Source organism: Oncorhynchus kisutch, unplaced genomic scaffold (assembly GCF_002021735.2).
Source record: "Oncorhynchus kisutch isolate 150728-3 unplaced genomic scaffold, Okis_V2 scaffold892, whole genome shotgun sequence".
Lineage (NCBI taxonomy): Eukaryota > Metazoa > Chordata > Actinopteri > Salmoniformes > Salmonidae > Oncorhynchus > Oncorhynchus kisutch.
This window is the reverse complement of record NW_022262837.1, coordinates 183,598-197,016: the sequence shown is the minus strand read 5'-3', so window position 1 is coordinate 197,016 and position 13,419 is coordinate 183,598. Positions and strand designations below refer to the sequence as shown.

General features: G+C 41.5%; 1 protein-coding gene across 1 annotated transcript; it reads right to left on the bottom strand.

Moving 5' to 3' along the window:
- Window positions 1-32: 32 nt before the first annotated feature.
- LOC116362887 (catenin beta-1-like) lies at window positions 33-3,199 on the bottom strand. Its single transcript, XM_031816892.1, is given in 10 exon segments — window positions 33-70; window positions 73-388; window positions 644-673; window positions 791-894; window positions 1,065-1,209; window positions 1,355-1,556; window positions 2,011-2,249; window positions 2,365-2,618; window positions 2,805-3,029; window positions 3,149-3,199. Coding segments are annotated over 10 exon segments (1,566 nt in total). The 5' UTR covers window positions 3,162-3,199.
- Window positions 3,200-13,419: the final 10,220 nt, after the last annotated feature.

The window sequence follows — 13,419 nt, the reverse complement described above, 5'->3', positions numbered from 1 at the left end:
GGAAACAAATGTTGATTGGCCACATCCCATTTTCATAAAACAAACATTACCTTGATGAGGGGCCAGTGGGGGGGGGATGCAGCAGCTTGACCACCACAGGTAGGCCGTAGTGAAGCCGCACAGCATTCTGGGCCATCTCAGCATCCTGGTGGCGGCTGGTGAGGTGGCGCAGGGCGCAGATGGCCGGCTCAGTGATGTCCTCGCGGTCTCCGGCACGCAGCACGGTACGGACCAGCGCCTCAATCCCCCCAACCTGACACACCATCATCTTGTTCTTGTAGTTGTTGCAGGTGAGGTTGGACAGTATGCCGGCAGCACACGTCACCACGTTGATGTCATCAGAGCCCAGGAGCTGGACCAGGGTCCCCAGCAGACCTTCCATACCCTCCTGTTAGAGGAAAGGAATACACCGGCATGTCTCATCCAGACCAACACAGCTAACCACCAGACAGCCTTACACTGACCGCTTCTTCTCAGAGATGCTTACACTAATTCCTCTTCTTCAGTTGGGTTTAACGCTTTACTCTAATGAGCCTTTAGTAAGTCAGCTGAACTGTAAGGGTACGATGAGCTGGGCTGTAGATGAAGTGGGCTCTGACTAGCCACAGCTCCAACACAGAAAGGCAGGAAGGACTACTTTTACCTGCATCACATCTACTTCAGCTAAGGTCGTCTTCTCCATGGAAAAAGGCAGGGGGAGACAGAAGAGAGCTCTTATGTAGGAAGAATTCAGGAAGGAAAGGTGTAGGAAAGAGGAACAGAGGTGTACTAGTGGGGGACGGCTCCTCACCTGTTTGGTGGCAGCGTCTGACAGGTTCCTGAGGGTCCACAGGCAGTTCTGGACTAGTCTCTGACTGGGGTCTGTGAGGTGAAGACCAAGAGCCTGCATACCACCTGGAGAAACACACAGCCTTTAGCCCAGCTCACTGTGAGTATCAGTGGAGAGCCAACTGAACTAAGGTGAGCAAGAACCCACTTTGCAATATGCGCATAATATATATATATAATTATTTTTTTACCTGAGGCAGAATCAATAAGGTCCACAAATAAAAGGTAGCACGTACCAGCCTCTACGATGGCAGGCTTGTTGCTGGAGCAGACAGAGAGCACTTTGAGAACTCTACTGGTAGTCCACAACAGCTTTTCATATGTGTATGTCCTCATGATGTTGACCAGGGCCTGGGGCCCACCGCTGGCCAGGATGATAAGCTGGGAATGGGTAGCATCAAAGACGTTTAAAATACACCAAGATGGATCACAATTAATGCCCGAATTAAGGGACAGAGCGAAGCATCAAAGATGTCTAAAACCAAGAGATCAGTAAATGAAACTGATTTTAATTTAAATTCCTTACCTTGCTTTCTTGGTTGCCGTAGGCAAGAATCTGAAGGCAATCTGTTGTGATGGCGAGGAATTTGACGTTTGTCTTGTTGAGCAAGGCCACCATTTTCTGCAGGCCCCCGGCCAGACGCACGGCCATCTTGGCACCCTCCTGGTGGAGCAGCAGGTTGTGTAGGGTGGTGATGGCGTAGAACAGCACTGAGTCCACTGGGGACCTGAGGAGACAGTTTTAGGTTAGAAGGTACCAAAGGCTAACACAGGAAGGTAACTACATGGCAGAGAAACTAGCTAACTGTAACTGTTCCCTCCTGTTTGAGGGGAGAGAACAGTTATAGCAACAGTTATAGCAGCATTTCCCCCAACTCAGTCCTGGGGACCCCAAGAGGGTGCACATTTTGGTTTTTGCCTTAACACGAGAGCTGATAACCAACTCATCAAGCTTTGATTATTTTATGACTCAGCTGTGAAGCGCTAGAGTTAAAGAAATAAGGGGGGGGATACTGAGTTAGAGCAAGACGTTGCACACAACCTCTAATCTTGACCACATAATGAACAGTTAGTGTGATGCAGGGGGACTTGTAGATCAGTGATTCTGTGCAGTTCATCTTAAAAATAACTTAGAAAGTCAAGAGGCCGGTCAGGTTACAGTCCAGGGGCTGACCGACATACCCAAGCATTTTGACAAGGGCGGGGATGCCCCCGGACTTGAAGATGGCCAGCAGACCCTCTCTGTGGTGGGACAGGTTGTGCAGGGTGCCGGCGGTGCAGCGGGCTGTCTCCACATCGTTGGTGTTCTGCATGGTGCGCACGATTGCCGACACCATCTGGGGGGAGCGCATGATGGCGTGGCGGCTAGCCTCCTTCTTGGACAACTGGTGCACCATCACTGCAGCCTTGTTCACCACCACCTGGAGGAATGAAGACAGGAGAAGAGGTCAGGACTCTATATAACACTATTAAGTCAGGTGCATTTCTTAGTTGGTTGGGGACCAAAGCGGGCCAGTTGTGGTTAGCTGTACGCACCTGGTCCTCATCGTTGAGTAGTTTGGTCAGCTCAGGGATGGCACGCGTGGCCAGCTCGGCGTCATCCTGATAGTTGATGAGGTTCACCACGGCATGCTTCAGCATCTGAGAGGGCTCAGCCAGCCGCTGCACATTGGTGGGGTGGGCCCCATCAAACTGGGTGGAGGGGAGCTGCATGCCCTCGTCCAGGGTCTCTGGAAACATGGCCGCACGCACCCTCTGGGCTCTGGTCATGGCATACTGCCCGTCAATGTCTGGAGAGAGAGGTTAGGTCAGAGCCACTTCTCTAAGATGGTGGCCAGGTTCCTCTAAAGGAGCCAAAGCTGAGGTTTGTCAGTAGAATAAAGTACTAACTACTATCCATTAACTTCATACCATGTGACATGTTCAAAATCCCAGTCAAGCATTCCCATGGTATTGTAGTGTTTTTTTTTTTTTACCTGACACTTGATCTTGTGTGAAGGACTGAGAGAAGCCCTGCTCCCACTCGTACAGCACCTGGTTATCTACATCCTCCTCCTCTGGGTTGCCCTTCCCACTCAGGGAGGGGGCGGTGGTGGTAGCCCCTGAGTGGATACCAGAGTCCAGGTACGACTGTTGCTGCCAGTGGCTCACTGCAGCCTTCCGGTCAGGCTCCATGGCCATGTCCAGCTCCATCAGATCAGCTAGACATTAGAAAACAACCAGCGTTAGGTTACTTGAGGCAGTTCAACCAGAGGGGAAGACCGTTGAATTAAATCAGTGGTAGCAATGTTTAAGTTATTCTAAAAAGCTGAATACTTACACTGGGAAGCCATGTTACTTTCAAAACCCACAGCCTGCACAGCTTCCAGATCTGAAAGTAACAGAACAGCAAAGTTCATTCATAGTCGTTTCCACCTCAGCTCATGCCAAAACAAATAGCACAAAGCAACCTTTTCATTGGACCAGCTAAATTCCAGCAGAGGGAAAAACAGAATCAGGGCTGCATTACCTAGACATCAAATGAACTGCTAACTTGGTAGCTAAATGTATGAAGCATTAACTTGGCAGCTAAACTAATGGAGGCCAAATAAAAACAGTGGGGAATTGGGGGGGGGGACTTCAAAGACAGTCTTCATTTGAGGATGTGCTACCAATCTGTTAAGTACAGTCCCTTGGAGTAATAAACAAGAATACCAAAGAGAGTTCTGTTCGACCCTATATTCTGGGTTCTAGAAGAGCAAATCAAGCTTTATTTATACGCCACATTTCAGACAACTCAAAATGAAAGCTGAAATATTTAAATAAGACAAACTGAACTAAAAAGCACTGTAGGGAATATAGCACTATCAAAATCCTTTAGCTTCACAAGTGACAGTGATGTATAAACAAATCTATGAACGTAACATGATCCCTCAGACAGTGTTTTGCATTGGACCTAGGGCCATAAGTATACCAGTATCACCATACAAGTATCGTGGCAAGGAAACTAAATATGAAGTGGATTTAATATTTAAGAAAACAGCCATAATGTTGGAAACAAATGTCACCCAAAGTCAAATGTATTTTCCAAGCTATAGCACACAATATTTTACATACTTTTTTAAAGGACTGAAACTTGTGCTTTGTTATTTGAAATTAACCTTTTTATTTTGTGACACTGGTAGCATCCCAGCCCAACAAAACACCTTGCTGCAGCATTAGCAGAGATACCATCACAACTGTGTTTTAGGTTATACAAGAAGGTAATGAAATCCAGTCAAGTTAGTCATTTCTACTACAGTACCCCCCCCCCCACACACACACACAAAAAAACAAAAACAGGATCTCACCAGACCCTCTGGTGGGCAAGTTAAAACCCACATGTAGAGCAGTAGCTACACTGAGAGTCAGATGGGAGCCAAAACCATCCCTGGCAATTCAATCTGATTGCTTCAATTTAAACTGTAAAGTGCCATATGAATCACAGATTAGGAGGCTGCACTTTAAGGGGCTATGATGGGATACTTGTCCTCATACCCATGTTTAATAGTCACTCACAGTTTCTATGGAGATTATTCAGCACATCTGCTTGCAATGCATGCACTAAGAGGCTAGTAGTCAAAACAGCAGACATCTGTGGTGGAGGGAGTCTGGCTGAAAACACTACCATATTGCCCTGGGCTAAAGACACTGGGACCTAATAGGCTGTTTCAAGGGACATGGATTCCTAGAGCACCAGAAGAGCGATAGTTTGAGGAACATAGATGAATTTGCAAAGGTTGCCTATCTAGGATACAACCAAGCCTACCGACATAATGGTAAACATATGGAAAGCAATCGAGAAATTCAGAGGAGATCATAAACAAATGAACATTTCCAAGCGGTATAATCTTGAGTTCCCTAACCATATGTCTGTTTAAAAAGACAACCGCCAAGTTAAATAGAGGTTAAACGTAGCAACATGTGAACGTGGCTGTCAGAGAAACTACCAGAGAAAGCTGTATTGTGAGCTGAATTTGAGAACACAATCGCTCCCCCTCAGAGCAATGTGCACGGTCAGCAGTCACAACTACTAATTCCTGGTCCACAGTTTGGCCTACTGTGCTACCATGGCCAAATTATTTTAGAGCATTTAGCCATTTAATTGCAGCTAAGATTGTAACTAACCACCAATCAAAAGATGATTAAAGAAAATATATGACAATGTCAAACAAGAACATTCTCAGCAAACAAGTCTTGTTTACTGTATTAGGCTACTACTCGTCATTGACTGTAGTAAAAATCCAAGCAAATAGACTGGAACTCTTGCAACGAATTGAACTGTTTCCCTGACTTTGACTTGGTTTCTTATTAACTGCGCTTGACATGAAACCAATCATGAATCATACCCTTGCATTCTGCAACTTTTACAGCATCAGTCTACTGTAAAAGTTAAGTACGGCACCAAACCTCAATTTCATTCTCAGAAACAATGAATTCACAGAGGTATGTGTCATACCTTGCAAGACCGAAGTTTCGATAACTTACTGTGATTTAGTAAGCCACCAACCCTCCGGGAAAGTATGCAAATGTTAGTGGGTAGATGAATCACGGCAATATCCGTGGCAACGTTATTGTATTGTCAATATTTTGTAGGCTAACAAACAATAAGATACGTTACAATGTCCAAGGCAAAGACATTATGCACGTTTCTTCCAAATATCAAGATGAGATGATCCCGATTAAACAACGTGGGGTATTTCCGGAGTAGTTCCGCTGTGTTTCACTAGAAATTGGTGGCAAGAGCAGAAAAATCTTCCACCAGCGAGCTATAGCTCCCCACCCCCACATACAACCAAGTCCACTTCAGTCTGCCCGAATTTCCGATGAGCAACAACGACTCAAATTTCAGACAAGCTCCTCCTCAACTTCCTCTCAAATCACAACGGCTAAGGAATTTGTCGGTCTTTGTTTAACTTGGACGTCCAGTAAAATAGTTTTACCCAGTTGCTAAAACAAAACTTGATTTATTGACAGCTATCACGTTTGACGAAATTAAACAATATTAGTTGACTTTGATAATGTTAGCTAACAAATCCACTTAGTTACAATGGGCATCTTACATTGAAATGTTACTTTATTTACAATAAAATCAGTTGATGAATTTAAAGTTACTGTTGGACGTAGGATAGTGTTTGCGCTATTGCCATCCATTTCGACGTAGCTAGTGACACTAGCAAAAATGGAACCTCTTACTATTATCTAGCTAGCCAGCCAACGTTAGCTGCTTGATTGAAAAATTCTCTCCATCATTAGTCTTAACTAGCTTGCTAACGTTACTTAAATGTCTCCCAGTTCAAGCCAATTGAAAAGTAACAGGGCAAAACGTTCCAGTCAGCTGTATCAATGGTTGCTAACTAGACAGTTGTTTCTCACGACCACTAACATGAGTCAAAGCGCCGGAATGTTGACCTAGCTAGCAAATCACCTCGTTTTCGGCAGCTAGCAAACGCTAGCTAGCGGGGAGTGTCCGGGCCATGGCGCAGCCTGCTACCACCATGGCTAGCTGGCTAAAAATGAATTCAATTCGTTTCTGATAAAACTGTATTTGTGAATTCCAATCAATTCTGTACAACTCCAGTTGTCGTGATCACGACGCGCTGATATTCAGATTGCTTGCCACCGCCTTTGGACTGCGGGAAACATTTACCTACAAACTAGCTAACTTAGCTAGCTACCAACCAAATACAACGCAATACATTCGATGTCAAATCCAAATAAAATATAAAAAAAATGTACGAAGATGCCTACCCTTGTCAAAAGCCACAAATCGGTCTCCTCGCGTTTAGGTGGATAAAACCAACGCCTCGTGGGGAGAAAAAAAATACGTTAAAATTACAATCACAAGCGAGTCCTTCGACTAGCCCCTCAGCAGTCAAGGAACAACTTGGTTACTGCTGTTGAATCATTGGGTTTAAGATGGCGTCGCACTGTAATAGACCGAATTACAATTATGTGGCAACTCTATCCTTCCGCATGTAGGAATAAAATAGATACCATATCATGGTCTTTATCAAATTATCAAAGTGATGTCCGTTATATATATATGTATATTAGAAACAATCTTAAACCAACTTCATACAACTATAATGTATTGTATTTCATAAAAGGACAGAACAAATCCTGATCATAAAATCGGCGTATGAATCCAGATGGTATGAAGTTCCGGCAGTGTACCTTTTCCATAAATTAGGATGAAGACCAGGAATGCATCTATGGATTGGACTGAAAAATTCTTCAATGGACATAACATAATTATCAAAAAAATTGCAGTACTTCGGTTCGGAATCCTAAAACGGACAGCTTATTGTTTCAACTGAATTTACTAAAGAGACATTCACAATGGTATACTGAAAACGTTCTCAGAGGAATTTTGTTCTACTGCATGTCTGAAAATAGCTTATCTCTAGCCTAGGCACTGCTCAGAATATACTAAGGGTATTTGGAATGTAGTGTGTGTAGGAACTGTTTATTTTTTTCAAAACGATTCACCTGATTCCATATAATGTTGCGACAGTCATGACTCAAGATACATGATGGTTTTATGATCACCTTGATTTCCTTTCTATATTTTCCACAACATTGTGTCATGTTTATCTAGTACTAAATACTTAATCATACAAATCAAATTGTATTGGTCACATACACATGGTTAGCAGATCATGTAAGTGTAGCGAAATACTTGTGCTTCTACTTCCGACAGTACAGTAATATCTAACAACTACCTAATACACACAAATCTAAAGGGGTGAATGAGAATGTGTACATATAAATATATGGATGAGCGATGGCTGAGTGGCATAGTCAAGGTGCTATAGATGGTATAAAATACAGTATATACATATGATATGAGTAATGTAAGATACGTAAACATGATTAAAGTGGCATTGTTTAATGTGGTATTGTTTAAAGTGACTATTGATCCATTTATTAAAGTGGCCAGTGATTGGGTCTCAATGTCGGCAGCAGCCTCTCTGAGTTAGGGATTGCTGTTTAGCAGTCTGATGGCCTTGAGATAGATTTAGTATACCTGAATATCCCTTTGTGAATAACATCCTAGAAGATTAATATTCCCCACAAGGAAGCTGCAATCAGAAAACAATGTGGCAGTGCAATAAATACTGAACAGAAATATAAACACAACCATTTAAAATATTTTACTGAAGCTGCAATCAGAAAAAAATGTGTTACAGTTTATAAAAGGAAATCAGTCAATTAAAATAAACAAATGACGCCCTAATCTATGGATTTAACATGACTGAGCAGGGGCACAGCCATGGGTGGGCCTGGGAGGGCATAGGTGGCCTTTTATTGTCCCCAGCACAAGGTGCACCTGTGTCATGATCATGCCATTAAATCAGCTTCTTGATATGTCACACCTGTCAGGTAAATTGATTATTTTGGCAAACGAGAAATGCTCACTAACAGGGATGAGAACAAATTTGTGCACAACGTTTGAGACAAATACGTTTTTTGTGCGTAGGGAAAACTTCTGGGATCTTTTATTTCAGCTCATGAAAAAATGGGTTTAATCATGGATGTTTTACAGGGTTGGTGTCAATTCCATTTCAATGCAATCAATTCTAGTCTAATGTAAAAAATAAAATAAAAATAGACTCATATCTGAAATGATTTTAAAAATGGACAATAAAATAAATAAATGAGATTCACACAAGGAATGAGTTGTTAATGAGAATCTAAAAGTATGTTCAGTAACAACTATACTCTCCGCAAAATATGGCCAACAAGGCACTGCAGTAGACGTTGTTACCAAAACGTTCATGGTCAGGAGGATTCCTGTCCAAAAATAAAGCAGGGTCTCAGTTGACTGGGAGCAAAGGTTTGCCAAATGTGACCCCAAATGTTATGCCTTTGTCAGTACTTTATTAAGTGTAGTACTCACCTGACCAAAAAAACTCTCTCTTATAGATAACCTTCAGGTGACAGTATTATGTGGACACAGAGATTCGTTTCACATCTTTATTTACAATATTGTTTTTAAGGGAATTGTATTAGCGGGAATATATAATGAACACTAGGCCTAGATGTGACATGCCAACGATTGTTTATACAAAAATATTACAGGAATTACATCAGTGATAAATTACATTTGTTCCCAAAAAATTCCTGTAGATTTGTTTTGATCTCAATACGTTCTGATGAACAGTCAGGGTGTAAACATTAAGACATTATATGCAGTACCCAAGTCAATATGCAAGGTCTGAATGGATAACAGTACAGTATTGTAAATGTAGATTCCAAGGCAAAACAATTATATTGAAGGCCCAATGCAGCCATTTTTAAATCAATATCAAATCATTTCTGGGTAACAATTTAAGTACCTTATTGTAATAGATTTCCATTCAAATGGACCAAAACAGCTTTTAGCAAAAAACAATTTCTCAAGCAAGAAATTTGCTAGGACTGTCTGGGAGTGGTCTGAGTGGGGAAGGGAAAACAGAAAACTACATGTTATTGGCAGAGGTTTGGAACTCTCTTTGTTATTGGTCTTTTAACTAATTTACCGCATGGTGACTTCACTGGGCCTTAAAGAAAATAATTACATTTAATTTAGAAATAAAACAATTCAAAATATTGTTCCTGTGAAACCCACTGATAAATCACAAATAGACAAAGTGCATATAGTATATTTCAATTACTATGATAATAAGTGCATAACACACAGATTTTCAGATCCACAATAGAAATCTTCAGAAATGTACATATTTCTGAAAACAGTAGCTCTTCGAGAGAAAAAAAAAGAAGGTGCATACTATGATTATTGATCAAATGATCCAATGACAAAATAGTCAATGTCAAGCCGTCAATTGGTTCTATATGGTTTGTGGGAGTTACTTTGACAAAACCCTCATAATGGAGGATAGTATTTCAGAGAAATACCACTGACACTAGTCTGATTTGAATGGTTTGTGTTGAAAACTAAGACGATGATGTGGGAAAATATTCAGAGTGTAATCTGTGTAATAAAAACTATACAGTAACATAATGATACTTGTTGGGCAAGATTCAATCATGACCATGTTGCATATTGTGAGAAACGTGCACTATGGGAAAAAATATAACTATTGTTCCTGCACCCTTTCATTTTGTTAAAATGATCTATATTTGTATTACCAGATTATCAGGAGTACTTGAAATGTGCTTTTCAATACTACATGAATACTAAGATATTTCATTTGAATCCCTTCCCACAATAGTTAGATTGTCATTACAGTACATTGGTATAAATCACACAAACGCACGCACGCACGCACACGCACACGCACACGCACACGCACACGCACACGCACACGCACACGCACACACACACACACACACACACACACACACACACACACACACACACACACACACACACACACACACACACACACACACACACACACACAGTGCAGATTCATCAGGCCTTTTGCGTGGTTGGGAATCACTACGCCTCATTTTAAGCACACATTCTCCCCGCTGAAGGAAAGAGTCTATGCACCAAAAATAAACATAGAGACAAGGATTACATGTGCAAAGCCTATTCTCTCCCAATGGGTTCACGTGTACTGGGGAAGTCACAGGTCTCAGTCACTGCCAGGAGGGCTTACGAAAGGCTGGGGTTACTCATGGAGCTATGTTGTGATTGGTTACATTAGGCTGTGTGTGAGTGTCTGTGAAAAAGTGAGAGAGCGAGAGGAACAGCACCCGGATGCAAGAGAAAGAACTTGGTCCCTTGGGAAGCTGCAGGAATTGATGCTATATGCTGAGGGGAGGGTCTCTTTTCTTCCGCTGTGAAAGGAGGGGGCACTTTAAACCCACTTGTATGCACATAGGATTGTGTCCCCTGACCTCTACTCAGCCAAAGGGCCTGATCCTACATCCTTGCAGAGACAATAGTAGTAGGTGCAAGGCAAGGTGAGCCACCAGGGTCATGGGTTCCTCTGTAACATGTAGACATTAGGGGGATACAGTGCATTTCTACCTCAAATTAAAAATCTAATTACATTTTGTTTGTCCCATTTGCCGAATACAACAGGTGTAGAAGTTACAGTGAATTTCTTACTTACAAGCCCTTAACCAACAATGCAGTTTTAAGAAAAATAAGTGTTAAGAAACTATTTACTAAAATAAACTGAAGTAAAAAATAAAGAAATGCCTGTCCTTACTCCTATAATGTTGAAATAAGTGTTCACATTCAACAAATACAGCAAATTGCATTACAATCCACCAGGGCCCTGGGTCCCTCTGTTCACAGTGGTAATAGACAGACATAGGGAGGGCCCTGGGTCCCTCTGTTCACAGTGGTAATAGACAGACATAGGGAGGGCCCTGGGTCCCTCTGTTCACAGTGGTAATAGACAGACATAGGGAGGGCCCTGGGTCCCTCTGTTCACAGTGGTAATAGACAGACATAGGGAGGGCCCTGGGTCCCTCTGTTCACAGTGGTAATAGACAGACATAGGGAGGGCCCTGGGTCCCTCTGTTCACAGTGGTAATAGACAGACATAGGGAGGGCCCTGGGTCCCTCTGTTCACAGTGGTAATAGACAGACATAGGGAGGGCCCTGGGTCCCTCTGTTCACAGTGGTAATAGACAGACATAGGGAGGGCCCTGGGTCCCTCTGTTCACAGTGGTAATAGACAGACATAGGGAGGGCCCTGGGTCCCTCTGTTCACAGTGGTAATAGACAGACATAGGGAGGGCCCTGGGTCCCTCTGTTCACAGTGGTAATAGACAGACACAGGGAGGGACTATTGGCCCTGGCAGTAACTATTGTACACTTCTGTCTGTCCTGTTGCAGGGTTGAAATATAAGGGGATTCTATCTCCTAGTTGAGAACAATGGGTCAAGCACAACAAATACAGCATCTAACATTACAATCCATTAACGTCTTCATTGTACTGCACTGCCGACCTACAATTCCAATTCCAATTCCATCCAAAACATGGATGACAATAAAACAAAATAAATACTGCTAGCAATGGGTAGTTACTGTTTATCATAGTATGAAGTTCCACTGTGTGAAATAATTAAATGTATAAATCTTTAATAGAGGTGAGAATCAGTGGAAAGGTCATTGGATAAACTTGCCAGGAACCCCTCAGTGACATCTACAAAAAAAGAGTGAGAAAGAAGGGGGAACAAATAGCCTTTGACTTAACACACTGAATGACTAGCATAGCCCCCTACCCTCCAGTCACAGCTATGCAGCTCTCCTATATAAACCTGAGCAGCTTCTAGTTTGGTGCCAACGCCTATCAAACTGCTCAACTCTTCAAGTATTTATTTATTTTATATTTATATTTATTTCATTTATTCTATTGTAAATATGCATATATATATATGTTGCCATGATAAATAAATAATGTTGCCATGATAAATAAAGGTAAAAATATATATCCTATGATTGCATATAACGCTTCCAATCCTTTATACTGTACATGTTTTGTGTTCTATGTTGTTATGTTGTTATGTCTTGCATGTAGCAATCCGTCACCACACATGACGTTCCCTCTCAGGAAATAAAAGTCAATTTCAATTTGACTTTGAGTAATAAGATTCATATAGGGCCTCCAATGTCATAAAGTAGAGTACCTAGGTGCAGTATGTCTTTATGAAATATAGAAATATTTACACTAACTACTGGATGTGTACGTCATTACACTCACGCTACAATTCATTACTTAAACCACCCAGTTACTCAACCCTGCACCTTAGAGGCTGCTGCCCTATGTACGTAGACATGGAATCATGGGTCACTTTAATAATGGAACACTAGTCACTTAATAATAGTCATGTTAATAATGTTTATATACTGCTTTACTTGTCTCATATGTATATACTGTATGCTATTTGACTGTATTTTAGTCTATGCCACTCCGATATTGCTCGTTTAAATATTTATATATTTCTTAATTCCATTCTCTTACTTTTAGATGTAATGTATTGTTGCATTGAGCTATAGCTAGTCACTACTAGATACTACTGCACTGTTGGAGTTAGGTACACAAGCATTTCACTACACCCGCAATAACATCTGCTAAGTATGTGCATGTGACCCATAAAATTAGATTAGATTTTAATAATAGAGCTATGTTCAGGAAATACATGTTATTTTTGACTTCCTACTTCTGGAGACAGAAATACTGAGGGCTCAATTGAATCGAACCTGTGTAGTTATTTTTCCCAATGGTCAAATAAAAACACAGAATGGTTTAGAGTGACTAGCTCTACCTCCTCTCACTCCCTCCTCTAAGGAGCATTGACACAAATACCCCTACAATATGTCGGGGGAAATAGTTAAGTAGATATTTGATTAAGCATACTATTCTTGTGATTTTGTCTATTGTTCTAAATCTGATGAAAATAAAATGACTTCAACAACAGTATTAGCAAGCCATATATACCATGTAACTGCCTGTACCTACAGTAAACACCTGTCACTGTTAATAAATAGTCATATTCACTTGTACTATGTAATTCTGCCTGTGTAAGTATAAATACAAGCAACATATTCAAGGTCATCAACATAATATCAAATCCAGTTAAATAGGATGTAATTCTTCTGAC